The sequence below is a fragment of the Hydractinia symbiolongicarpus genome, chromosome 5 (genome assembly GCF_029227915.1).
Source record: "Hydractinia symbiolongicarpus strain clone_291-10 chromosome 5, HSymV2.1, whole genome shotgun sequence".
NCBI classification, from domain to species: Eukaryota; Metazoa; Cnidaria; class Hydrozoa; order Anthoathecata; family Hydractiniidae; genus Hydractinia; species Hydractinia symbiolongicarpus.
The window spans coordinates 30,446,320-30,471,760 of NC_079879.1; the positions used below are offsets into that span (position 1 = coordinate 30,446,320).

Here is a 25,441-nt window from a genome sequence, read left to right on the forward strand (position 1 = left end):
AGCAAGTAGTGGCTCTTACAGTAGAAATATGTTTTGTATTTGCATGGAGAAAAGTAGGGATGTCCCAGGTTTGTACAAATGTAGACCAACAGAATGGGAAACGACTTAAGCAAAGAGCAAGAAGTGGAGAGGACAAAAATTGTTGATATTTTAGTTAGCATACTTTTTGAATGTACCTAAGCTTCATTTAGAAGGTAAAATCATAAAAGTTTTAATATTTTGATTTACTTTTCAATTTAGACTTAAAAACTAAAAAAAAAAATCTTCTTTTTACTTTTCCATGGTGACTTGATGAGTGGCAAGCAATCACTGCACAGTTTGTTAGAACGTATGAACGATGTTCATAGAAAAGATATAAAGGAGATTAATGTTGGACATTTGAACGAAAATAAGTTTCTGCAAGATAAAGGGCATGAGAAAAAGAAGAAAAAAAAGATATGGAATACTGCAAATCAGTCATCACTGAGGTATAATATTTTACAACAAGAGTTAGACGTGTGTGCCAACAGAGGAGAACAAATAAGCCAAGTTACGATTATAATTGTTGCTACATAAATTAAAATTTATAAGGTTTTAATAGGTCTAGTTTAGCAGTATCTAAAACTTATTCAGACTTAAAAATAGAAGTTGGGAGAAACGTTCATACATGGAAAGAACTAGTGTTGCTTGAATTTAAATTGTGTAGTATCCTGTGAATACAGTGCAGATAAAATATTTGAACATAACTGAGCTAAAAAAACAATTTTTTAAATTTAGACTTCGTAACAAAGTTAGTTCAAATACTCAAGTAGTGACTCCAAATCGACTGCCACCTATTGAAAAACATGTTGGTGACATGAATGATGCTTTTGTTGAGTTTTCGTGTGGAACATATGGTAACATTACAAAGATAATCTTATCATATTTTGTTGATTTCTTATTTTATACTGCTGTTTAATTGTACAATTTAAATGTATTGATTTAGATTCACGTTTGACAAAGGTTAATAATGTAGAAGAACGAATCGAGACATTAAAAAATGAAAATAGAAATAAGAATAATCATCATGAAAGCATGTTGCCTGATGTCATGTTACCTAGAGCTGATAAACAGAAAGGTTAGGTTTGTTTTAAGGAATATAATTATCTAAAGTAATTTAGCAAGTTACTATATTTAATTTTTTTATTTCTTACAGATTGTACATTGGAGAAAACTTTTATTCCAACTCATCATATTTTACCAACCAAATCTTCACAATACAGGCAGATAAGGAATGTTCACAATGGATTGTTCAGTAAAGAAGCACCATTCGGAAGAAACAGTCAACCATCTCTGCAAATTATTGAACGAAAACTCTATCAGGTAAAAGCAACTGAATCAAGTTTAGGGTAACAAGAAATAGCAAGGCCTATAGCAGGACTTGAAATAGTGAAAATTGAAATAGTCAAAATTTTTAAATTAATTGCTATCTTTGTTCATTTTGTCAAAACAATATTCTGAATATATTTTTATTTATTTTTTTTATTGTTTCTGTATCTTTGCCATATATTGGTGATGATGATTTTCTTAATTTTTTATTATGTGAATATATTTACTCTTACCTGAGTCAGTGTTAAAATCAGATTGATATATACCATATTTTACTCTATTATTTCCTCTGTGAAGTTAGCCTTTCAACCTCCCAAGTAAACCCAAAGGTGGGTTAATATCAGAGAGGAAGGATTATTTTTTTTAAAGCATGGAAATCAGATTAATATTTTTTTAACAAAAGAAATGCAGGAAATCTAAATAATATGCTCCGTGTGTCTGTATGTCACTTTTGCAAAGTGGATAAAATCTCTTAGATAAAGTCTATATAGTATCGCCTATAAATTTGTTTCGTAATCGTAAAGTCGATTATATTTCTTAATTTTCTTCAATAAAGTCTATAAAACATCACCTCTAAAATTGTTCTGTAATTTACCAAACTTTAACGTTAAACTAATATTAACGTCAAAGAAAAGTATAATAAACTAATGAAGCCAAGCCAAGCAAATAACTTGGAAACGAGGTGGTGACGTCACTGATTTTTCACCCCGTGGGTAACTAGGGACCAACTAGGACCAATTAGGATAAGTTTCCCAAACCTGGGTCCCCAGATCCGTTTTGGAATGGACGTGTTGATGACGTTATCAAAAAACCTTCAAACCCTAATATCTCTGTCTCTGTTTGTCAAAAGTACATGACCCTATACATTTTCTTGGGGGTTTTGACAGGACTTTGATGACGTCAGCGAAATTTTTAAACCCCTATATCTTCTTAAGCATTCGCCAAAACCACACATTATACATTATTTTTACCAGCGTTCCAACATCTACTTATTACAGGCAACGAATAAAACAACCTATTTTTCCATTGTTTTTTTGCCCAAGTGGATTTTTCCATGGGCCTTATCGACTAGTTTTTAAACAATCACAAGTATGATTTCAAAAATTGTGAAAACAAATAAATTTAAAAAAAATCTGTTCTGTGCAGTGAAAAACTCAAATTTTACAACTTTTTATTGGAAATATAACTTATGCATAAAGTTGTTATAAAATGTTAGGTACAATGCTATGTGTTGGAAATTATGGACAACATAGTAGACTCTGCAAGATTATTGGTGGTGGGATTATTTTTTCAACCTCTGCTAAAAAGATGAGTTTATTAGACTGGTGAGAATAGCAGATATGCGGCAATAATAGAGTAAATACGATATTCAATTTTTTTGCAACACATTGATGCATAGCCAGATAAATTATTTAAAAGTCTAAATTTTGCATAATTGAGACTGATAGGAGTCAATATTTCCCAAGATAGGTCTTCTGGTATTTGCGAAATTCATAAAATATGAAGTAATTGAGCATAAATTATACCTTGTCACTTTTTTTAAAATATATTATTTTTTTTCTTTCTTCAATTACCTTGAACATTTTTTTTATTGCCAAATTCCTAGAAAATTAATCTTCACGAAAAATCCCCATGGTACCGGTTTTATAACAAATTCATTGACCAAAATATTGTTTACGGAAATAAATCTTACGTAGATATGTTACTTTAGGTTTTTAAATAACATTTAAGTTTTAATTTGTTTAGAGATTAAAATCACTAGAAAATCATGACCATCCAAATTTTCATGTGTTGAACATATACAGTGATGCATGGGATGAAATTTGTAACATATCAGAAACCTATGGCGATACGTTAAAATCAATTAAAGTTAGTGTTTTTACTATGACCCTTTTATACTTCCTGACAAGGAAGAATATTTTTCAACAGTAAAAACGTGCCTACTTCAGTGAAGGTGTGACTCAAAAGTATATATATATACATACCTGTTTTAGTACGATTATGATACATATGCACGTGAATTAATGGATGCATATATTAACTGTGACTCTGCGCCAGTGGATGATTTAAATATTTTGGAAGATCGAACACTGTACAAAGAGGACAGGGAAAAGATAGAGAAATTGGAAGCACAAGTGATGCATGAATTGCATGAAAATAACCGGTTTGTTTCATTGAAGAATTATTTATTTTACCTTTTAAATACTGTAATTTATTAACTCTAACAGCTTTGTGTTAATTGAATGTCTTTACTTCAGGCTACGACAGGAAGTCAAAGAAAAAAAAGAGGATTTTGCTGATAAGCTTGGCAGGGCAGGTATGTCTGCATTTAAGTCTTTAAAATTTGTGTAGCAAATGTTTGAGTTATTGACTTCTTTCAGGAAAACTTGACAGAGCAATTCCAAATACTTTAAGTTGATTAATTTTCATGAATTTCTTAAATTTTATCCATATTCGTGAAATTTGTCTACAAAAAAATTTTTGGAAAGGTCAATTCACGAAAATAAATCTGTAATATGAGCAATTTGCATTAAAGGCTACCTTATTTTAACAATTAGGCCTAACAAAAATTAAACTTTGCAAAAAAACTACTAGAAATGTGAAAATAAATCCTTGCAAAACAACTTAAAATAGGTCATTCACAAGAAAAAATCTTTGCAACATATCAAATAATGGGACTTGATTGTAAATAGAATTGCTGTAAGGGTGTCAGGATGTCAGAATTGTAGCTATGCCAAATCTCATAGTGAGATTAAAAATGGCTAAGTGTAAGCACTTAATGCATGACTGGTGATGAAAACTTAAACACAGAAAGATTTTGGCCTAGATTCCGTGCCACACGAAATCGTTGCAAGGAATCTTGTTAATGTTGTGTTCCAGAACATAACACCTTTTTTTTAAGTAAATGTTCAATTTCTTCGACTCACACTTTTCCTGTGCTATAAATGAAAATGTTTTGTGTTGTGTATGATGATCTTTGCAAAAGTTGGCCCTGCTGTGAGATAGTTGTGACAAAATAGTTCACAACAGAATTTGTGCCAGTCTTAACTGAACATAATATTATAAATTTCTTTTTTTTTGTTTTATATTTCTGTTTTGCATAACATATATGTTGCTTTGTTTAGAAGGTTGCAGTGGTCCATCTTTAGAAAGTGATTACTATGTTCATACCAAGGAGAATGATCTTGAAAGACAAGTGGAACATTTGCATGCACTGGTAAATGCTTTTTTCGCTATTTTAAAACGTTTGTCAATGTTTTTATGGTAGGAATGTAAGCTATGTTATATTTCTTTGTAGATTGAACTTCAATTGAATGAACTTGAAGAAATGAAAAAAACAAGGAAAGAAAACTATGTTCCATTAGCAGTGTGTGAAAGATTGGAACATTGCATTAAAGAAACAGAAGTGAGTTAGTGAATTATAATGTTATTAATAGGCTTGCTCTTTGTCGATTATTAAAGCACTTTTAATAACAGAGCCCAACAAGAAAATAAATTTTGATTCAATGAATTTAAAAAAAGTAAAAATATATTTGATATCGCTGATTCAGTGTTCAGTATGCAGAACCCTAGAGGTTTTTTACATAAAAATGGGCTGGCACAGTTTTCTAGTGCTTTTTTTAAGAAGACACTGTCTTCAAAAGCACTGATACTTCAAAAACAATATTAAATAATCAGATATAAAATTGTGTATGAAATTTCCAGTGTACCAAGATTTGATTATGAAAAGCAAGTGCCTGTTAAAACAGTGACAGTCATTTTGGAAAGTGAATTTTAAATTTTGTTTGAAAACCATGTTTATAATGTTACCTATTTTCAAAAAAATGTTTTTAATTTTCTAGGTTGATATTCAAAAATTAAGTAAACAGAACGAATTTTTAGAAGAGAATATAGAGGTGTGTTTTTTGTTTTTGTAAGTTTCTTTTTAAGATACTTGTGGCCTTGTAGCCTCACACTATGGCAATTGTTTAAATGGATTTTTAGGAGCTGGAAGAAGAACTTGAAGATGTCTTGGTGAAAGCTGGTGTTAAGAAGAAAGATGCAAGGTTTTGATTCTTTTCTTTTTTTCCTTAAAACTTTTCTAAGGCTACATTTTGTTCAAAGGCCTAATATTTTGCAGAATGGGAGGTTTTTGACCATTTGTCATCAATATCGCCTGGCTAATGCAAAACACCTGTAGCGTTATACACCTTTCCAGAATTGCTGGATTCATACGACAAGGAGAACTCAAAAAATTTAAAAAAAAAAACTAATCTAATCTAATAAAATAATGTAAGATCTAATAAAATAACATTAGATTCTCTGTCCATTGTGATGATGTCCACAAGTGAAATTTAACGTTTAATTTAACGTTTAATATATTATTTAACAAAAGTTTAAAGTGTGTATGACTTGGATAAAAATGTTGTTCCAAATTTATTGTGATCTTCGAAACTGACTGTCTTTATTGAATTTTTTCTAGTACTGTATTACTAGTATACAAGATTTACATGGATACAAGTCAGGGAACTTTTTTGATTTCTCAGAAGTAGCGACATAACTGTTTCTGTAGCTCCAAAAGGAGGTGATTGATGTTTATGAAAAATAATTTTCTTGTATTTGATATATTGGTGTTGTTTTTAGATTACTGTGGAGAAGAGTGAGCACTTCTCACGTATTGGATGCATAATAACAAATGATGTGTGCAGACGATGATGCAGATGATGTTGTTCACAACAGTGATAAGATTGACAAAAAGTTTTAGTTATGGCTAATCAGCATTGTTGTTTTATATGTGTTATGTTTTTACGTGACATTGAATTATTGGTGAATTAATTGCAACCATTTTTGATGTTGCATGCAGGAAAAGTGCGAGCTGGGATTAAGGGAGCCTAGAGCTTTTCATTTAAAATATTAGAAAAACCATAATTATTGCAAACGTAAACAAAAGACAAGTCAAGTGAGGGAATTTTGATGATTATTTTTTGAGCAGTGTTTGGGTTATTCCTAAAATAGAAAGTTATAGATGCGAGAGTTCCAGGAAGTTTGCATAAAGGTAAAAATATTTTTTCCAAATTCCATAGTAAGGCACAAAAATATTAGATGGCAGTAGCTTCAGTAGCTAGCTTTCCATGTATAAATGTAACAGTCAATTTAGATTTATTTTGATATACTTCTCTCTGTCATATTTATCTTACAACATTCTCAATGCAAAATTTTTTTTCTTGAAACTAGTTAACTAAGCTTTCTCTCAGGTTTTAAAATTGAGTTTAGCATCTTATCCCATCAGTTTTCTGATGTTAAGAGAACTCTCGCTGGGTCTCCCAGCTAAGAAAAACTCTGCCCTTATGATTTCGTTTTGGATGAAAGTTGTCACATGAAATGGTGAAGTAAATTTAGTAAAACTTTATTTATTTTTTGAGCTTTTATGAAGTAGACATTTACACAAAGTGATAGTCTGTATAAGCACATTTATAGATGCATTTTTGGAATGGAAAAAATAGTGCCACCTTACCTATAAGTTATTCTAGTGGAAATTATTCTTGTGTTGGTAATATTTTCATTAAAAATATTAACCTGTGTCTCGGATCCTTAGTACCACTTCTCTTACGCCTATATACCTGGTGAATTTCATCATTTTTTGAATACCACATCCAAAGAAATGATGAAATTCACCATCACAACAGCTGTAAAACAATAATTTTAAGATTTACGTTATTTTAAGATGTAAATAAAGATGTTATTATTTATAGCTACCAATATATTTATTTTAAATGGTCAATGTATAATGTACAATTAATATACAAAAGTATTTTTAAAATTTTTGTTTTCCTTTCAATTTTGAAACATAACTTGTTGCATCATCCAACTTCATTGTACTAATGACAGCTATGCATTACTTTGTGAGATAAAATAATTAACAACAAAAAGCTAATCAAATTAGGAGCAACTCATGAAAGAATTAAAGTTTATGCAGCGTCAGTCTTATTATGTTTTTTAAAATAATTCTTTTATATTAAGTATTACTCTTATCTAGCATTTTTGCAAGCACATGTGTTGTATTAATTGCTTCGTAATGGTGAAATAGTAACATTTATATGCCACATCCAATAATATGAGAAAGTAAAAGCTAATAAAGGGTATATTTATAAAAGTTTATCCTCTATCTTCTAGGGTTTTATGACCCATGATATAGTATATAAATTTAATGCATGTATCAGATTTTTTTTTTGCAAGCTGCTTATTATTTATGAAAATTGTTTTTTAGAGATCACTCTGGCTGATATTTTTCACATTACAACCCCTATATTTGGTTGTTAGAATTTTTTGTATTTCGTGGAATGTAACAGTCAATAAATGATCATTTTTATACTAATGAATTAAAATTCAGTGTTTTCATTTGGATAATATTTTTTATTGCTGTTATTCTTCATAGTGTGCTAAATTGTATATTCTTAATTATACTTTAGAAAAACCTGAAATGAATATTTGGAAAAAGATACAATCAAGAATAAAAAATAACAAACCAAAAATTTGTAAGCAAGAAGAGTCTTTTCCTTATCCAAAATTATTTCCAAGAACTTATTTAAATGGAAGAAATGGTATGGAAAGCAGTTCTGACGAAATTCCATTGCTTACATATGTTTTCAAATCTGACTTAGCTGAGAAAATAAAGTTTGCGTCACTGATATTTAATGGAAAGTACCTGCTTTTTATAGTGGAAAATTATGATATGACAGAGTATCGCTTGCAAGTTTGTTCGGAGATACATCTGAGAGAAAAAATAGATTGTTTAGATCGTAGCTCATATGTTTCTTTTCACACTATATTTTCTTTAAATTTAAATATGGTTATAAAACAAGTGATGTTAGCTGATAACAACAGATCTTTAATAATTTGCGGGAGCTATAAAGATAAAAAGATGACTTTGATGCATTACCATTTTAACCATGGTGATAATGATGTATCAGTGAGGTACGTGGAGCAATCATTTTTGCCTGGTTATCATTTCACAATGACCAACACTGTATTTACTGCAATTCAATGTGAGAATAATATGTTGGCGTTTGTTTTGATGGATTTTTCCCGACATCCACAACCGTTAATACTGTACATATTTGAATTAACTCCAAAAATGAATTTACAAAAATTTGTTGATTTGCGCTCAGCTTATCCAGCCCTTCGTGGCATAGTAAGTTCGCTATTATTTATAAACAAATGCAAGGAGTTGTTACTTGTTTCAACTTGTTTTCAGTTGTTTTCTTTGACACTATCTTGTGATGTATCTGTCGATCAGAGTGATATTTGTTTAAAAAACAGACCAGTGTTTCTTGAAGACGATGAAGAACTAATTCAACTAGATAAGTTGGTGTACTATAGTGTGGATGATTTGCATAGAACAGAAGATAAAGAGTTTGTCTATGCACTGTCTCAGTCTTTTGTTTTGTATTATATTTCGGACTTTAAGGCATCAACGAGCAATGAAATACCAATCACATCAATTGATCTCAATAATAAAGTTAAGGGAGAAGGAATTCGGGTATCATGGTTTAGCATCTGTAAATTCACAACCAGGATGTTCATCTTATCACAAGTTGGTTTTATCTTTGTGTATGACTTAAGGCAGCAGACATTTCTATTGCAACTTGATGTTTCGCAGTTCCGTCGCTCACCACATTTAGACTGGCAGATTTTTTTAAATTGGTATGGTGATGAGGTTTATTTTGCTCAACACAATATTTTATACTTGTTTAGCATCCAAGACTATAACACTTCGTTAAAAAATTTATGTCGACTCAAATTGTTGGAGAATTTTACATTTGAACAAATTTTACACTCTGGTCTCCCGCAGAAGTTAGTTAGTTACATTTTTAGCAAATATTAATCAAATTAATTTTTAAATATATAAAGAAATATTTTATAATTCTGTTTTTATATTTTGTTTTGTAATTTATTGCTTCGTTTTTTTTCTGTTTTTATATTTTGGTGAAAAAACTTTTGGCAGAAGAATAAACCATAATTGATAATAATAAAAATAAAATGTTTAAAAGTACTGTTGCAAAATAAGCTCAAATTAAACATCACTCAGATTTAAATTTTGCATTTATTTTTCAACTTTTTAATAATAAAATTTTTATTTTTGTTAATACTTGTTATTTTTTCATCATTATCACCATCTTATTGTTTTTATTGTAATAGAGATTTTTACAATGGACTTCATTTGGATTAATAAAACCACAGAAAATAAATCCACACTAAACCTATTTACTTTTTTTTTCTTCATTTTAGAGTACTAACATATATACATATGCTGTGATTTCAATTAACAGGATGTCAGGAATGGCAGGAATGTCAGGAATTTTGAAAATATAGGCAAAATGTCTGGAAAATATCAAAAATATTTGGTCTTTTCATGAAATTTATTTTTTAAAGTTTAAACTATCCGCTAAGTCCTTGTAATTCATATGCTTTTTATTTTCATATGATGTGTTTCAATGTATTTTCAGCTTGTATTTGCTTCATCTTTTGTTTCTTTTTTTCTTCGTGTCCATTGCATTTTTTCTTCTTCCTTTAATAGTCATGGTAACAAGTAGGGGAGTAATATGGGGGTTAACTTTTAAGTGGAAACCCTTAATAAGCTATTCATTACTAGAACTATTGCTGGTATTGCTGTTTTAAATTTTCAAGTTTCATTGTAATGTATGGTTACTCAAAACTGCAATATTTCTTAAATTAGATTTTAATAGATTAGGTTAGATTCTCAGATTAAAGATGTTGTAGAGAAAGCCAGTATTTCATATTTGTAGTTTTTATTTTAGACAATAGTTATATTGAAAGCAGTATTTAGATAACAGTAAAATGAATTCAGTGACAAGTGATGTTAGTTTCAGTTTTTTTGCTGACAACAGATTCGAGGATAGTCCTACTGAGGAAGAGATAGCTTTGTACAGTCCTTCATGCCAGCTATTGTTTAATGACTGCAGTGTCAATAGAAAACAAAATCTTGATGATGTGGCAAGGAAACTTTTTGCGCATTTACCAACAGAGACATTTATTGGTAAATCAAGTCGGAGGAATAACAAGAAGAAAACTTCCTTTTTTTCAACTGATCAGTATCTTATACCAGAGCCTCCTGAAGAGAGATTTACTCAATTTACAAGTCCTGCAACTGCGAGTAACAATGAACCTGGCGATCTTTCACATAGCAGTGATAATAGAAATTTACCCATGTTAAACTATCTTAATTCTGAGCTGGAATTAGACATTAAGGAAGAGTTAATGTCACCATTCGTTTCTGCAGTACAGAATTCAAGGTTTGTTATTTGTTATGGTTTAGTTATTTGTAGATGCTTGATGTTATTCATTACATATCTAAAAAGGCTATTTGAACTTCCTATAAACTTTCATCTTTATGAACTTGTTTTCTATACTTTTTGTGACTTGCATCTTTATGAACTTGTTTTCTATACTTTTTGTGACTTGCATCTTTATGAACTTGTTTTCTATACTTTTTGTGACTTGCATCTTTATGAACTTGTTTCCTATACTTTTTGTGACTTGCATCTTTATGAACTTGTTTCCTATACTTTTTGTGACTTGCATCTTTATGAACTTGTTTTCTATACTTTTTGTGACTTTCATCTTTATGAACTTGTTTTCTATACTTTTTGTGACTTGCATCTTTATGAACTTGTTTTCTATACTTTTTGTGACTTGCATCTTTATGAACTTGTTTTCTATACTTTTTGTGACTTGCATCTTTATGAACTTGTTTTCTATACTTTTTGTGACTTGCATCTTTATGAACTTGTTTTCTATACTTTTTGTGACTTGCATCTTTATGAACTTGTTTTCTATACTTTTTGTGACTTGCATCTTTATGAACTTGTTTTCTATACTTTTTGTGACTTGCATCTTTATGAACTTGTTTTCTATACTTTTTGTGACTTGCATCTTTATGAACTTGTTTCCTATACTTTTTGTGACTTTCATCTTTTAAATCTGATATTTTTATAAGTCCTTTAATTTCAGTTCACCCTAATACAAATTTTTATTACAAATCTTTCAAGTTTAATGTGTAGTCTCAGAATAAATATTCCTGATTTTAACATTTATTTACTCCATTTCTGTATTGTTCCAAGGTAAATTTATAAGGAGTAGCAACATAGGAACCATTTAACAAACAAAATTCATGTGCAAAACCAACCCAATCGACTCCTAATAGCCAGCAGCGAAAACACAAGTTTTTTAGATAAATGATGACGGCATAACAAAATTGCTGATGTCAGCAAATTTACATCCCCACCAATAAATTTCTTTCATGGTATACTGTATTCCTAAGTTTGGTCAACATAGCTAATGTCATTTATATAAGATTTTTAAATCCTACCCGTCAGTATATTTGATAACAAAAAAGCCTAGTATACACGAGGTTAAAGAGTACAGGGGTGTAATTTTTAGGATATCATACAAACCAATGAAATGTCCTGAAAATGAAGTTGAAGATCTCTTATGTGACTGGGCTCGTCATATCAATCTGAGTGCTACCTTAGATAAACAATGTGCACCATTAGATGAAGAACAGCAAGAGGTGTGATATATCTCTTTCTTTAGTGTTTTTAAAACTTGTGATGTCTGGTTATCAGAGATAATACCTAGTGTTTTCTGCAATTTAACTGCAAAATGCTCTAATTTTATTTAAAAACACTAGAATAATCTGTCCTGTTCTTTAGGTGCTGCCAGTTTATGAAATGACGATTCCCATAGATGTACATGAACTCCTCAACTTCAATTGTAATAATTTTCAAGATATAACATTTATAAATTGCCTTTACTGACAGAATTTGTCTTAGAAACACACTGCCTATCTTCGTAGCTTGGAAATTGGAAATAATGTTCTGTTTTTTATTTTAGCTATGCTTGGAAATTTGATATTGACATCACCACTAACCTTTTTAAATCATCTTAAGCAGGTACATAAGAAAGATTTTTGTCGGCTGTTGTTGTTGTTTTCAGCTGTTAACAAGAGTCATAAGACGTGAATGTTATGAGCCTTTTAAAGTGAATTCCTACTCAAAAACGAATTGGAACAGATCGGGACAGACAATTGTGATTTCTGGAACCTAGTTGGTTGATAACATTTTCCGTTCTGATTCAAAATGAAAGTTAAAATCATTTCAACTGTTTTTGTGGACAGGAACGAAAAAAATTTAAAGAAATAGAATAATTAACAGATAACCAATCAAACTTTAGTATTTATTGTTCTGTTCTGATCCGTTTGGCTTTTGAGTGGAAATCCATCTTTAATCAAGGCATTGGTAAGGTTTTAGTATTAAGAATTAGCATTGTGTTATTTAGAAGTGGATGTCTTCTTTTAAATTGAAAAGACCATTGCTTCCTTTTAAGGCTATAATACAGTACATGATTAATAATATTTGATTTCTAACAAATCATGCAGTGTGTTTCTAAAAATGTTATAAAATTTAGCTGTTATGATTAATCATGTAACTTTTAAAAAGTCGCACATGTTTTACTTTTTAAGATTAACCAAAGACTTTTATCCAATCAGAATTTTGAACACTAGATCCGGCAAGTGAGCAAGGAAAAAAATTAAACTTCTTAGCATATTTTTATATTGTTTGCTATAAGTTTTGCGTAGTGCGTAAAAATATATCAAAGCTAAATGAATATAGCAAATTTTATTGCATATTTTTTCTCTAAACACACCTTACTCACAACATACAAAGCTTGCTCTTTTTATCCATGGGTTCATTTTCAACTAATGTGCTACAACTGTTACACAAAACTCAACCGTTGCACAAAACACAACCATTACACAAACTCAACCATTACACAAAACTCAACCATTACACAAAACTCAACCATTACACAAAACTCAACCATTACACAAAACTCAACCATTACACAAAACTCAACCATTACACAAAATTCAACCATTACACAAAACTCAACCATTACACAAAACTCAACCATTACACAAACTCAACCATTACACAAAACTCAACCATTACACAAACTCAACCATCACACAAAACTCAACCATTACACAAAACTCAACCATTACACAAAACTCAACCATTACACAAAACTCAACCATTACACAAAACTCAACCATTACACAAACTCAACCATTACACAAAACTCAACCATTACACAAACTCAACCATTACACAAAACTCAACCATTACACAAAACTCAACCATTACACAAAACTCAACCATTACACAAAACTCAACCATTACACAAAACTCAACCATTACACAAAACTCTGTAGTATCTTAGGCTTCTCATTCTCACTCTGAACAGCTATTTTCTGTAAGTACAAGTTTGTAGTTTATATTTTAGGTTTGTTATAATATTGTGAAAGGAAATGATATGTTAATGAAGTTATATTCACCATATCAAGTAGTTATCAAACCGAACTTTATGAGTGTTCCGACCACTAAAGAGTATGTCTTACGTCTTGTCGTGCTTCATTGGTTTGTAGTTAAACAGATGCTTGCTGTTTGTGCTTTGTAGATTCGCAGTGTTTAGTCAAAAAAGAGAATTGTCTGCCCCTTTTATAGTCAGTGACTAGGTGTGATATTTTGAAAGGACATTAAAGAATTCAACAGTAGTTTTAGCACTGACACGTTTTAGATACCCAGAAATTTTGCCGAAATTTAGTTAAAAATTAGTAAATTTTCTGTTTGAGAATTTTTAAGAGAATCCCGTTTTTTTTATTGTTAAAGTTTCATTAATTACTACTAACTTAGTATTTCTGTTTCTCAGGATACAATATAAAAATCTGTACCGTACAATTGTTTTGTTTCCAGGACAACAGTAGAATCGTCAAGGTGTATAGCCAATATGAAACGCAATCACGGCAAACTTTTCAAAGTTCGTGGATTGGTTATAGGATTGTCCTCTAACGTACCATACACGTAAGAAAATGTCTACTTTGCCTATTTTATGGTAAATTATATTTTAACACGTGTGTAAGTAGTACAAGATTTATCATTTGCAAATGTAAAGAATACATAATCTATGTGTTTCAAGGAGAATGTAGAGGTTTTTTGTAATGATAGGAGCGTAAAATTTCTGTGTTTGTAGTAAAAGTGCAGAATACAGATGTTTGCAGGAAGATTGCATTTGGTTTGGTGAACATTGTTACCTTATTACGTCAGCAGTTGGATCAGTGGAAGCTGATGTTGTCAGGTAAGATGTCAAGAAAATTTGTTTTCATTGACAGACGGCTTTACTAAGTAAAGCGCCAGCATGAAAAATAGAAAACAAACTATTTTTAAGAAATAGCTTTCTATATTAAAAATGGTTGCATTCGTTTTTTATGAAATTTAACACAGAAATACTGACACCAGGGGGAATTTGCTATAAGTTCGGCTGTTGTTAAAATCTTACATCTAACCTGCTAAAAGTTGTTTTTAAACACCTAAGAGACCATAAAATGCGAATCAACTGTAAATAATCCTAACACTGCTATTATTTCCATCCTTAATTTAAGCTCTATCCAGTGGCACAAGTAATTTTACAGTAATATGGAGAATTTTGCTTGAACTAGGCTGCAATTAATTATTAATTCTTTTATTTATCTTTTAGAACAGACTTTCAATGTGATGGATGTGGAAATTTTTTAGTTGAAGATATATCTAAAAGAACATTTGCTGGTAAACGAACTTTATTAAATCTCTTTCATTTCATTTTTTTTTTGTTTTTGTTTTTTAAATAAGATTCGCCAGAGCTTTCTAAGTTTATGAAAAAGGATGAAATAATCTACAACCACACTGCACATTTTTTGCAGTCTTTCGAGAGGCTTTTAGGTTGATAAATATTTTAGAGAACAAGCTAGTTAGACACCAAATTTTTGTGTTTCTAATGAAACCCAATCAACTGGCGTAGATCTTTTTAAAACTGAAAGTCATGCAAGAAGTTAAAATGAATAAAAGTTCTATATAGTAAGCACCTGCCCACTATGAACATAAAGGCTATTACCGAGTATCTTTTGTTTCTTACTACCTTCTTGTTTATTTTAGACAAAATATATTGTTTTGTGATACCAAAAGAAGCTGCTAAAAATTTGAGGTGTATCAACAACATAAATAACCATCGTTCACAAGCTATCAAGATGCTTTTAAAAGGTTGTTATTGTTTATAGTTTATGATTGCACTTGCACCTAAAAATAAGTTATTTGTAGAATTATACCAAACTGAACTAGTAAAGGACATTTTTTGATGAGTAGAGTTAAGCATAACATATGTTCATTTTTTCACACATTAAAAGATTGTCATCAGAGTTTTTTTTCAGAAATCACCCTACTTTTCTGACATTTTTTATATAAATCTGATTATCTTTAGATGATATGTGTAAAAGTATTCATATTGGAGGTTATTTCTGGTTTACTGGTGTGTACAAGAATGATGTACTATTATCGTCTCAACTGAGTGTTCAAAACTTGTTTGAAGTGTTGAATGTCGAGCCAGTAAGCCACTTCTGTTTTCGGTGCAACTGATTGTTCAAAATTTGTTTGAAGTTTTGAATGTCGAGCCAGTAAGTCGCTTTTGTTTTCGGTGCAACTGATTGTTCAAAATTTGTTTGAAGTTTTGAATGTCGAGCCAGTAAGTCGCTTTTGTTTTCGGTGCAACTGATTGTTCAAAACTTGTTTGAAGTGTTGAATGTCGAGCCAGTAAGCCACTTCTGTTTTCGGTGCAACTGATTGTTCAAAATTTGTTTGAAGTTTTGAATGTCGAGCCAGTAAGTCGCTTTTGTTTTCGGTGCAACTGATTGTTCAAAATTTGTTTGAAGTTTTGAATGTCGAGCCAGTAAGTCGCTTTTGTTTTCGGTGCAACTGATTGTTCAAAATTTGTTTGAAGTTTTGAATGTCGAGCCAGTAAGCCGCTTTTGTTTTCGGTGCAACTGATTGTTTAAAATTTGTTTGAAGTTTTGAATGTCGAGCCAGTAAGTCGCTTTTTTGATTTATCTTAAAATATTTTCTTTTTGGTATATTTTCCAGTGTATTATTAATCCAATTGTAATACTAGTTATATGTGTTATAAAAAAATGTCAACATCTTTTCCATTTTTTGTACATATATTTGTTTTTTACTAGGATGTCCCATTTATAAATAAAGTTAAAAGCTTTCAAAAACTTCTCCCTGATCCTGTCTGTACCTTATATCAAGGTAAAAAAACATTTTCTAACAATAAAAGCTCGGCGATCTTCGGTTAGACTTGTTTTCTTTTTTTTTTAAACCCAGATCGAAAAACATCACCGTGGAGTTTTGCATCAAGTTTAGTATATACTTTTCTTGGTAAGTATATTCTTGAAGTTTTATTTTGCATCGACCTAGTTAAGTTCCACTTGGTAATTAAGCATTGAAGATTTGGTTTGTACTAAATGACTTTTGTAACCTAAAAAATATTACCACTTATCTGTTCAGTCATTGAATTAAATAAATATTTACGTGACAAACAAGTGAGTTTATTTTAGCCTCGAAGACGTTTGTATGTGTATATGTCCTTTCAGTAGCTACATGTTAACTGGTGTTTGCGTATTTCAGATACGGTGTATCCGGCTGGAATGTTTCATCTTTTTAAAACGGTAATATTGTTCAGTCTGGTGATGGAGGGTGACAAATCTATTCTAAACATCGAGGGAAAGGATGAGATAAAAAACACGAATAACAACTTGCATGTCTTGGTTGAAGATAAAGAAATTTTAGCCTACCAAAGACAAATGTTGTATGCGATCAGTTATAGTGAGTCGAGTGTTGTGCATCGTGTCCCTCTTTATTTGTTTGGTGCTGTTAACGATGATGGCTCAGTTGTATATGTCGATGGTGAGCCATTTTGTTCTTTCCTTCATCTTATGTTCTCTGTATCACTTTTTTATGAGATAATAATATAGGTTGAAGTAAAAAGTATACACTTTTTGAGAATTTCGATACAAGTCTTTCAAAAGAACTTAAATTTAGATACTATCACAAGAAATCTATTTACACCACGTGTATTTAAGTATCCAGTTTTTTGATATTCTTTGTTTTGTAATGATTTAGATAAAAAGCATGTGTGATGTGAAAAATTGAAATAGGTTTATTATACTTTGTAAATTCGCAGAAAAAAATGCTTAAAACTTCTGTAATTGATCGCTAAATTGCATGTGTAGACAGAGAATAAATATATAGGCCAATTTGTTCCCCCAAATTAGTTCGATTACACATGCAGAGTTTCACTGGAAGGAAGCAAGTTGTTACTGTATAGTCCTGATATTTTTAAAAAATTGATATTCTTAATTCTAGCTCATTTAACAAACCTTTAGTGTCATGTTTCTCCTGCATTTAGGTGGAACTTTGTCTCTTGCATCAACTGGAATATGTGTTATACCAAACATAACTGAATTAAAGAAAAATACCATAGAGCAGCTTCAGAAAGGTTGGTTTTAAATTTGCGTAACTGTAATGCTTTGATTTAACGCCCTCACCGTCTTTTGATTAAAACTGGCTTCTTTAAATCTTCATATCTATGTCTCTTTCTTTAAAACTCTCCTAATCAAACCATTACAGTATTTACAATGTTGACTATGTTGTTACTGTTGACGTTTTGTTACCATACTTTATTCTTTTGTCTTTCCGTGAAAACAAGTTGCTTTAAAACGTTTATTCTATTACTAGTCGTTAGCCCGTGGAAAAATCAACGGTTTGGCCAGTCCCTTAAATTTACCCGTTGCACCAAAGTTGATAAAAATATGTCGCATTTGATATTCGGTGTCGAAACGTCGGGGTAAGCCAAAGTCAAGGTGTGTCCTGACGTTGAACACTCTGTGGAGTGCTTAATAAGAGCCGTAAACTGTGCCACACGATTAGGTGGAGCGCTTTAGTACAGGTATACAGTATGTCGTGAATTAAGTGAAGCGTATACACCATAATAGTCTTGCGACTGTATCATATTTTTCAAAAAAAATTCCCCGCAACGATAGCTGAAATAAAACGCTGTTTACAAACAACAGTCGGTACCCCATCATAGCAAAAACAATCAGTCAATATTATTTTATTTTGCGGAATAAGTGTTTGTGAAAGTTAAATAATTTATCGTTATACTCTCACTTCTAGCCAAAGATAGGAGCTAGCTAAATGGCTACAGTCTCAACACAAAAATTAATGGTGGATAGGATAAAAAGCTCTTATACCATACAGAATAGTAATAAGTAAGGTTCTAGCTAGCTAGCCTCCAAAATCTTCGTTCCTAGCCAAAAATCCTAAAACTGGTGCGTTTAAGATCTGTACGTGACTAAAAACATGACAATATGTTTATCTTAACATTTTAGAACATACAAAAAACCAATATTACGAAAAGAAAAAGCTTATAGAAGAAAAAAGGTGAAACAGACTTACAAACAGCACTGAACTGACCTTCTTCTAAAAACTAAAATGGCCATCATGTTTCGGTCCTCATGTTTCTTCGTCGGCATGCCCAGGCCGCGAAAGTCTTGGATTGGTTTTTCAAACAATCAAGCGTTTTGATTGGTGTATTATGTGCGAGCGGTCAAAACAAAGTCAGTAAAACTATCAGTAAACTGTCCCATTTGTTTTCTGTAGCTCCTGAGCGAAAACGGCGATTAAGGTCACGGGGGTAATTATTATTAAATACGGCGTATTAAAATAATGCATTCATTTTTATCACTAAATTTATTTTTTCTACTTATGGTAATAAATTAAAGTAATTCAATTAATTAAAGAAATAAATTAATTTTTAGGATTTATTTAAATCAATAATTCGATTTGCGATTAAACAACCCCCTGGTTTCTAAAAATTCGCGGAAAGATCAAAGGAATATCGGTAACCCTTTTGAACAGACAGACAGACGACGGCTATTATTATAGAGACGACTGTTATCTCTGTTCTATTTTTATCAAACACTTCGCGTTTATTCATATTTTTACAGCATGTGAAAGTGAAGCAATTACAATCAACATTCCAAGAAAACAACACGAAGAAGTTCAACAATCACAATTCGTTCTACCATTTAAAAGCTCTGTCTGGTGTTGTTGTGAAAATTCGTTCGATATCTCACACAAAGTAAGTAAGAGGGTAGAAAATATTGTTGGGACGAAAGTGTAGTATTTAACCAGTCGAGTTACCAGTCCTTGAAAATCTCAAAATTGGAAAAACCTAGAATCCATCATGTTCTTGAAAGAAACTCTTAAAATATGAATTATTGGAGCTGTTCTTGATAGTTTCTTCCGCAAAAATCTTTATTAAATTGTTCCTGTAAGAAAGTTTGATAATTAGACATTTTCCTTGTTTACAAACCCTTAAAAAATAGCCAAGAAATGGAGAAAACCTTGAAAACATTCAAAGTGTTAAAAAAAACTGGTCTTTGCTTAACAGAACAGCCTTTTTTATTTTGCTATTAAAAGCTGTGCTTATTATAGGAGACGGTACCATCTGCATTTCTCAGGTAGCTACTCTATTTTTTTCTTCTTCATCTATGCTTTCAAATCGAAAATTAAAAAATAATACGCTTGTTTTTAGTCAGTTGCATCTTGTGTTATCTAATCGAACGCAGAACAAATGGAATAATTTTGATGAAGTTCTCTCTGCGAATATACTTGGAAAAGCTTCTAAGCCTACGCAACAATATACTGGAACGTTAATAACTCATTCGCATATGATGGAGGTGTGTTCACTATATAACAAAAAATCATTTTTAATCTTGTAGTGGTTTATTAGTTCTCGTTTTCGCACGAGTAAAAATAAGTTTGTTTTACTGTATTTACACAACAAGTTAAGTATCCAGCAGCGTATTTTGAAGTATCCAATTTAAAATATTTCACTAAGTAGAATGTTTCACCGTGCTTTATTTACAGAAAATTACAGGTTTGGCGCTTCATAGCAAAATCGTGATACTAAAGCTTAGTTCCCACTGCGGCGATTAGCTCTTATCGCTCATCGCTTATATGGTTTATCGCCCATCGCTTATATGATTTATCGCCAAAGTTCATCGCCCACCAATTATCGCCGATGTGTTCCCACTGGTTGTTTATTTTTTATCTCTTGTCGAATTTTTGACATAAGAAGAACATTGTTCTGAAAGTAAAGCAAACATGGTTGCTAGCAAGACAAGAAGAAAATTTTGTTATGGTTTTAAGAAACAGAATTAAAAGAGAACAAAAACAAAGAAAAAAACGCTTTTGAGTACGGGACATTTTCAAGCATAGAAAAAACAAAAGTGCTTATAATCAAATTCTGGCGAAGTTACGTGTGACTGACAGATAGTTCTTAGCTTTTTTTGAGAATGTCTTCCGAACGATTTGACCATTTCTCCTTTTTCGAAAACGCAGCAAATAGCATTATTTGTAGACGACAGCAAGCAAAAAATATACGATAATAACCTCGCTTTCTGTGGTGCCGTGCCATGCCATCATAGTTTCTTATTATCTATTTTATAAGATCACGTAAGTACTTGCTGCATTATAAGTCCCTGTCAAAAAGTTTCACGGGTACATTGATCATCACATTGAAAAAAAAAAAAGTTTTTGCACTCCACGTGATTTGGTGAAACATAAACAAATCACTTTAAATCCATAATGTGTGTCCTTTGTAAGTCTTTTATCTTTTCCGACATAATGAAAAGATCAAGAAATAGGGCGACGAACCAAGCATCGCCCATCATTTTTGCGTTTATCGCCGAACGTTTTAAGTTGGACGACGAACTTTAGCATTCCAACCAAACTCATCGTCGACGATGAAGTATGGGAGATAACGATTATCGCTGCAGTGGTAGCCAAGCTTAAATTCACCAAAAAACAAATCCAAATATGGATCATAAAGTTTAATTTTACGCGAATATATTTTAATGGTTAGGATTGTTTTAAATTACAAGAAAACACGAAATTACATCATAAAGTACACTTTTACTGTTTTTCAAATTCGCTTTTTTCTATTACTTGCGAAAATTATTTCCGCGAAAGTGCGAAAATTTCGCGTTTTTGCCTGTGATATTTTTGACCATGTAGTATGTACTATATCCAATTCCGCATGTCTCAATGCATCCAATGTAGAACTTTCGTAGCATATATTTTTGCATAAAAAAACCTTATTTGGTAGCTATTGTTGCTGACTTTACATAATCTTGATGACAAATTTAATCAGCTTTTGAGTGTTGATACCTTTTACATAGGTGATATCACGTGTAAGAAGTCATACTGTAGAGATGTCTTTAGAAGCATACAAGTTCATCAAAACGTTTTACTTAGTTAGTAGAAGAGTGAACAGTCACGTGACGCATATTACCTTGCAAACTTTGTAAGATAAGACTTATTTTAGCAGTAGTTTTTTAGAGATGTAATCAAAAGTGTTTTGATATAACTTTTGTGGGTTGGGCTCTTTTGTTTCGAACCGTTCAGGACAGGCAGACCATTTAATTATAGCCAGTGAAATTAAGCACTCTGGTTGGTAAATAACTGCGCTTGCGAGAACTTTGCATTTGCCTAACGGAAATAAAGAAATTTTAAAATGAATTCCTTAGCTAAAATATTTCCTACTAAAACTTTAAATTATTTTTTTTTTTGATATTTCCAAAATTCTTCTGATTCTAAAAACATAGTTTGTGTGAAAATTGATTTACACGGGGTAGATTTTTCGTTAAATTTTCGACGCTTTTTGTGACAATGTTGATTTTGTAACGCTTATTTTGTTATAGGTTACGTTTATCTGCTGCTCATACTAAACTTATGCTACATAAGAAGGTAGGTGTACCCATTCACAGTATTCGTAGGAAAGTTACGCATGCGCAGTATTCGTTAGAAAATTACGCATGCGCATTAGTGTAGGGAGGTTCTCAACAGTTTGGGACGAGAAGTGTGGAATATTCACGGATTTTACGTTACACAGAAAACTCACAGGCTTAATTTTCTTCAACAACATATCCGGAATCTTGTGTCTCTTTAGGATAAACAAAATCATCAAAAAATGTAATTGTCACCTGAAAGTTATATGAACCTTTTTTTTTAAATTTACCATGATATGTCTTGCGCTCGTCTTATCCCTGGAACTGCTGAGAACCTGTATAAAAAAAGCTGACTGTCTGTCCTGACGGTTGCTTTTCACTTTTCTTACTGACTTTCTTAGAAACTTTCTTTACGTTTTACTTAGGTATCGGTGGATGATGCTGTTGTTAGCATTCATATACTTGAACAACTAATGGCCTTGAAATATGGTAATTTTTGATTCATTTACTTTTTTTTAATTTACTGAATGAAGTTAGCAAGACGCTTTAGAAAAAAATTTGAAATGACGTAATTTTTTCAAACGTTTTTGAACACTGGTCCAAAGAACATCATGAATCAGTTTGACTGATTAAATTTACTTATATCTACTAACAGGTGACTCGATTCTTGGTGTGACACCTGTATTACATTTCGAAAACAAGGACATGTCACGCTTTATTGGACCCGAGGTAAGTTCAGGAGATGTTTCAAAGTTCGGTACGATTTAGTAAACCTGTTTTATTTTAGTATAATAGTAATACAACGGCTTACTCACCTGTGATCTGACTTTTTATTCAGGGGTGCTTCTATGTTTTTTTGGTGAAAAATTGCAACATTATAGTCACTGTTCGTGGGCATAGCTATGTAACCAATGCTACTGTATGCTGTTGTATTAGGTTCTCTTAGAACCTTAAAACAATTCTTCCCATAAAACCTCCTAAAAACAATAAATTGTGTGGGATTTGAGAGGAGTAATGATAAAACGAACATACACTACTTTCAAATTAACATTAAAACGTTTGTTGCTGATTGATAAAAATATCAAAATAACAGGAAAATATTTATTTGATGTTTCTTACTTCGTATGTATCAAAGGTTAAGTGCTCAACAATGAACAACAATTGCTTTATTGCATTTATCGCCTCGTAAAGTAACAGTGTTTTTTACTTTTTTACATATAAACAAAATATAAAAAATTGTCATATGATGTCAACTAGTCAACCGTAGCACAGAGTATGAAGTTTAAAAGCACATCAAACGAATACATTGTATAATAATGCTTAAAAGAATCTTCCTACTTCACTTTTCGTGTATTTATTTAGAACGATCTATTTCTGCGCCAATTGAAAAGACACATCGTTCAATATTGTTCATCTTATTATCCAGACGCGCTATCTGATGTTTTACTTGATGAAGAATAAAACTGCAGTGACTAATATCACTTTGATGATAATGTGAAAGAAAAGTTGGTGATCTTAGCGACAGATAGCAGATCTCGTGTTTTCTTTATCTCAAAAAAATAGTGTTTTGTTTAAGAGTTTGGTGGTTATATGTATTCTTGAAAGTGTTTCTGCAATCCTAGATATTGGCAAAAAGACATTTTCTTGGTCATTTTGCAAATAGGGACAAAAGCTTCACACGGTACCAAAATTTTAAAGTCGCGACGTCTCACACACACGTAGGATAGGCAAACAGCATTTAAAAATGTGCTAGTCGCATTCTGTAGCTCGCCCGCACTGCGAAATATTCCACGTCGAGGCAACAACAGTTAGCATATGAGTGTGGGCTAAATAACCAAAAATTCTACGTCCACTCTAAACACTGACAACTTCAAATGTGTAAATCTAATCTCGAAATAGCCTTTGCAATTACTTGTGGTGGCGAACTTTGAAGTTAGTTGTCTTGTCTAAAAATATTTTGACTAGGACTGTAGATACACACGTAATCTAAACCTGTGCTAGAATACTTTCACCATAAATCAATAAAATAGAAAGATTCAGAAGAATCCTGAATGGTTATGTTCTTAAAGACGTTTGCGAATGTGTTGTATTAACAGTCGCGTACCGTAGAAGCTGTTAGGCGTTTATTTAAGTATCTAGCTAGTTTTTAGTATTTTACAATAACATTTCATAAGTATCTATGGTGACAAGAAAGGTCTCTTACCTCCCTCATGCATATGCTACTAATTGTATGTTTATCTTACAGACAGAACTGATAAATTATATTTTCATCGGTAGCTACTGCAATTCTAAATAAAAAAACATATCGGCTTTTAGCAAATCTTAATTTTCGCTTAAAATTTTAGCAAAATCTCTTAAAGCATGAAATGATTTTCAGTGTGACTTCTTAAAATTTGACCCAATACCTTCTTGTCAAATTAAACATTAAATATTAAACACAATTTGATTTACGTTTGCAGTTTTAATTCACAGTTTTCTTACATAAAAATAGTTCCTTCTGTGGGAAAAGTTTGTGAAGATAAAAAACGTGATGGGAACGGTTGGAATAAATTAATTTTTAATAAACTTTCGACTAGACAGCGAATTTGTTCAACATCTCTTCACTACTTAAAAAAACTTGTTGACCTGATTTGCCATATTTTGATAAGAGGAACAATTTAAATAAAAACGATTTAAATAAAATGTATTTAGAGCGATATGGAAATATTTATTGAGTTCTGACGAGAAAGTTTTACAGTTTCTTTTGTAAAAAAAAATGTACCAATGTTGAATGATATGGAAATATTTAAAAAATGTATTTAGAGCGATATGGAAATATTTATCGAGTTCTGACGAGAACGTTTTTTTTTTTTTTTTTTTTTGTGAAAAGTTGTATTAATATTAGAAATTATATTTAAGAATGATATGGAAATATTTATCGAGTTCTGACCAAAAAATTTGCAGGGTTTTTTTTGTGAAAAGTTGTACTAATGTTAGAAATTATATTTAAAAGTGATATGAAAATATTTATCGAGTTCTGACCAAAATATTTGCAGGGTTTTTTTTGTGAAAAGTTGTACTAATGTTAGAAATTATATTTAAAAGTGATATGAAAATATTTATCGAGTTCTGACCGAAATATTTGCAGGGTTTTTTTTGTGAAAAGTTGTACTAATGTTAGAAATTATATTTAAAAGTGATATGAAAATATTTATCGAGTTCTGACCAAAATATTTGCAGGGTTTTTTTTTTGTGAAAAGTTGTACTAATGTTAGAAATTATATTTAAAAGTGATATGAAAATATTTATCGAGTTCTGACCAAAATATTTGCAGGGGTTTTTTTTGTGAAAAGTTGTACTAATGTTAGAAATTATATTTAAGTGATATGAAAA

The 25,441-nt window shown here is 31.2% G+C and overlaps 2 protein-coding genes across 3 annotated transcripts; both read left to right on the forward strand.

Annotated features, from left to right (window-relative positions):
* The first annotated feature begins 240 nt into the window (after window positions 1–240).
* LOC130645869 (uncharacterized protein C6orf118-like) lies at window positions 241–7,600 on the forward strand. Its single transcript, XM_057451994.1, has 12 exons — window positions 241–467; window positions 757–875; window positions 965–1,096; window positions 1,175–1,341; window positions 3,094–3,216; window positions 3,342–3,511; window positions 3,606–3,664; window positions 4,473–4,564; window positions 4,646–4,753; window positions 5,190–5,243; window positions 5,332–5,393; window positions 5,971–7,600. The coding sequence occupies exons 1-12, from the start codon at window positions 292–294 to the stop codon at window positions 6,014–6,016; spliced, it is 1,308 nt and encodes a 435-aa protein (XP_057307977.1). The 5' UTR covers window positions 241–291; the 3' UTR covers window positions 6,017–7,600.
* A 1,921-nt stretch (window positions 7,601–9,521) lies between these two features.
* LOC130645866 (uncharacterized) lies at window positions 9,522–23,600 on the forward strand. Of its 2 annotated transcripts, XM_057451991.1 has the most exons (22): window positions 9,522–10,640; window positions 11,788–11,917; window positions 12,060–12,120; window positions 12,241–12,299; window positions 13,693–13,796; window positions 14,163–14,270; window positions 14,440–14,544; window positions 14,944–15,011; window positions 15,378–15,482; window positions 15,700–15,824; window positions 16,451–16,523; window positions 16,599–16,652; window positions 16,902–17,180; window positions 17,683–17,772; window positions 19,283–19,416; window positions 19,773–19,798; window positions 19,873–20,017; window positions 21,521–21,645; window positions 22,043–22,088; window positions 22,495–22,558; window positions 22,725–22,798; window positions 23,432–23,600. In XM_057451991.1, exons 1-22 carry the CDS (start codon window positions 10,186–10,188, stop codon window positions 23,528–23,530), a joined length of 2,529 nt encoding a protein of 842 aa, XP_057307974.1. In that variant the 5' UTR covers window positions 9,522–10,185; the 3' UTR covers window positions 23,531–23,600. The 2 variants fall into 2 exon arrangements, 1 of the variants encoding a protein (XP_057307974.1); XR_008982753.1 differs by lacking the exons at window positions 21,521–21,645; window positions 23,432–23,600.
* The last annotated feature ends 1,841 nt before the right edge of the window (window positions 23,601–25,441 follow it).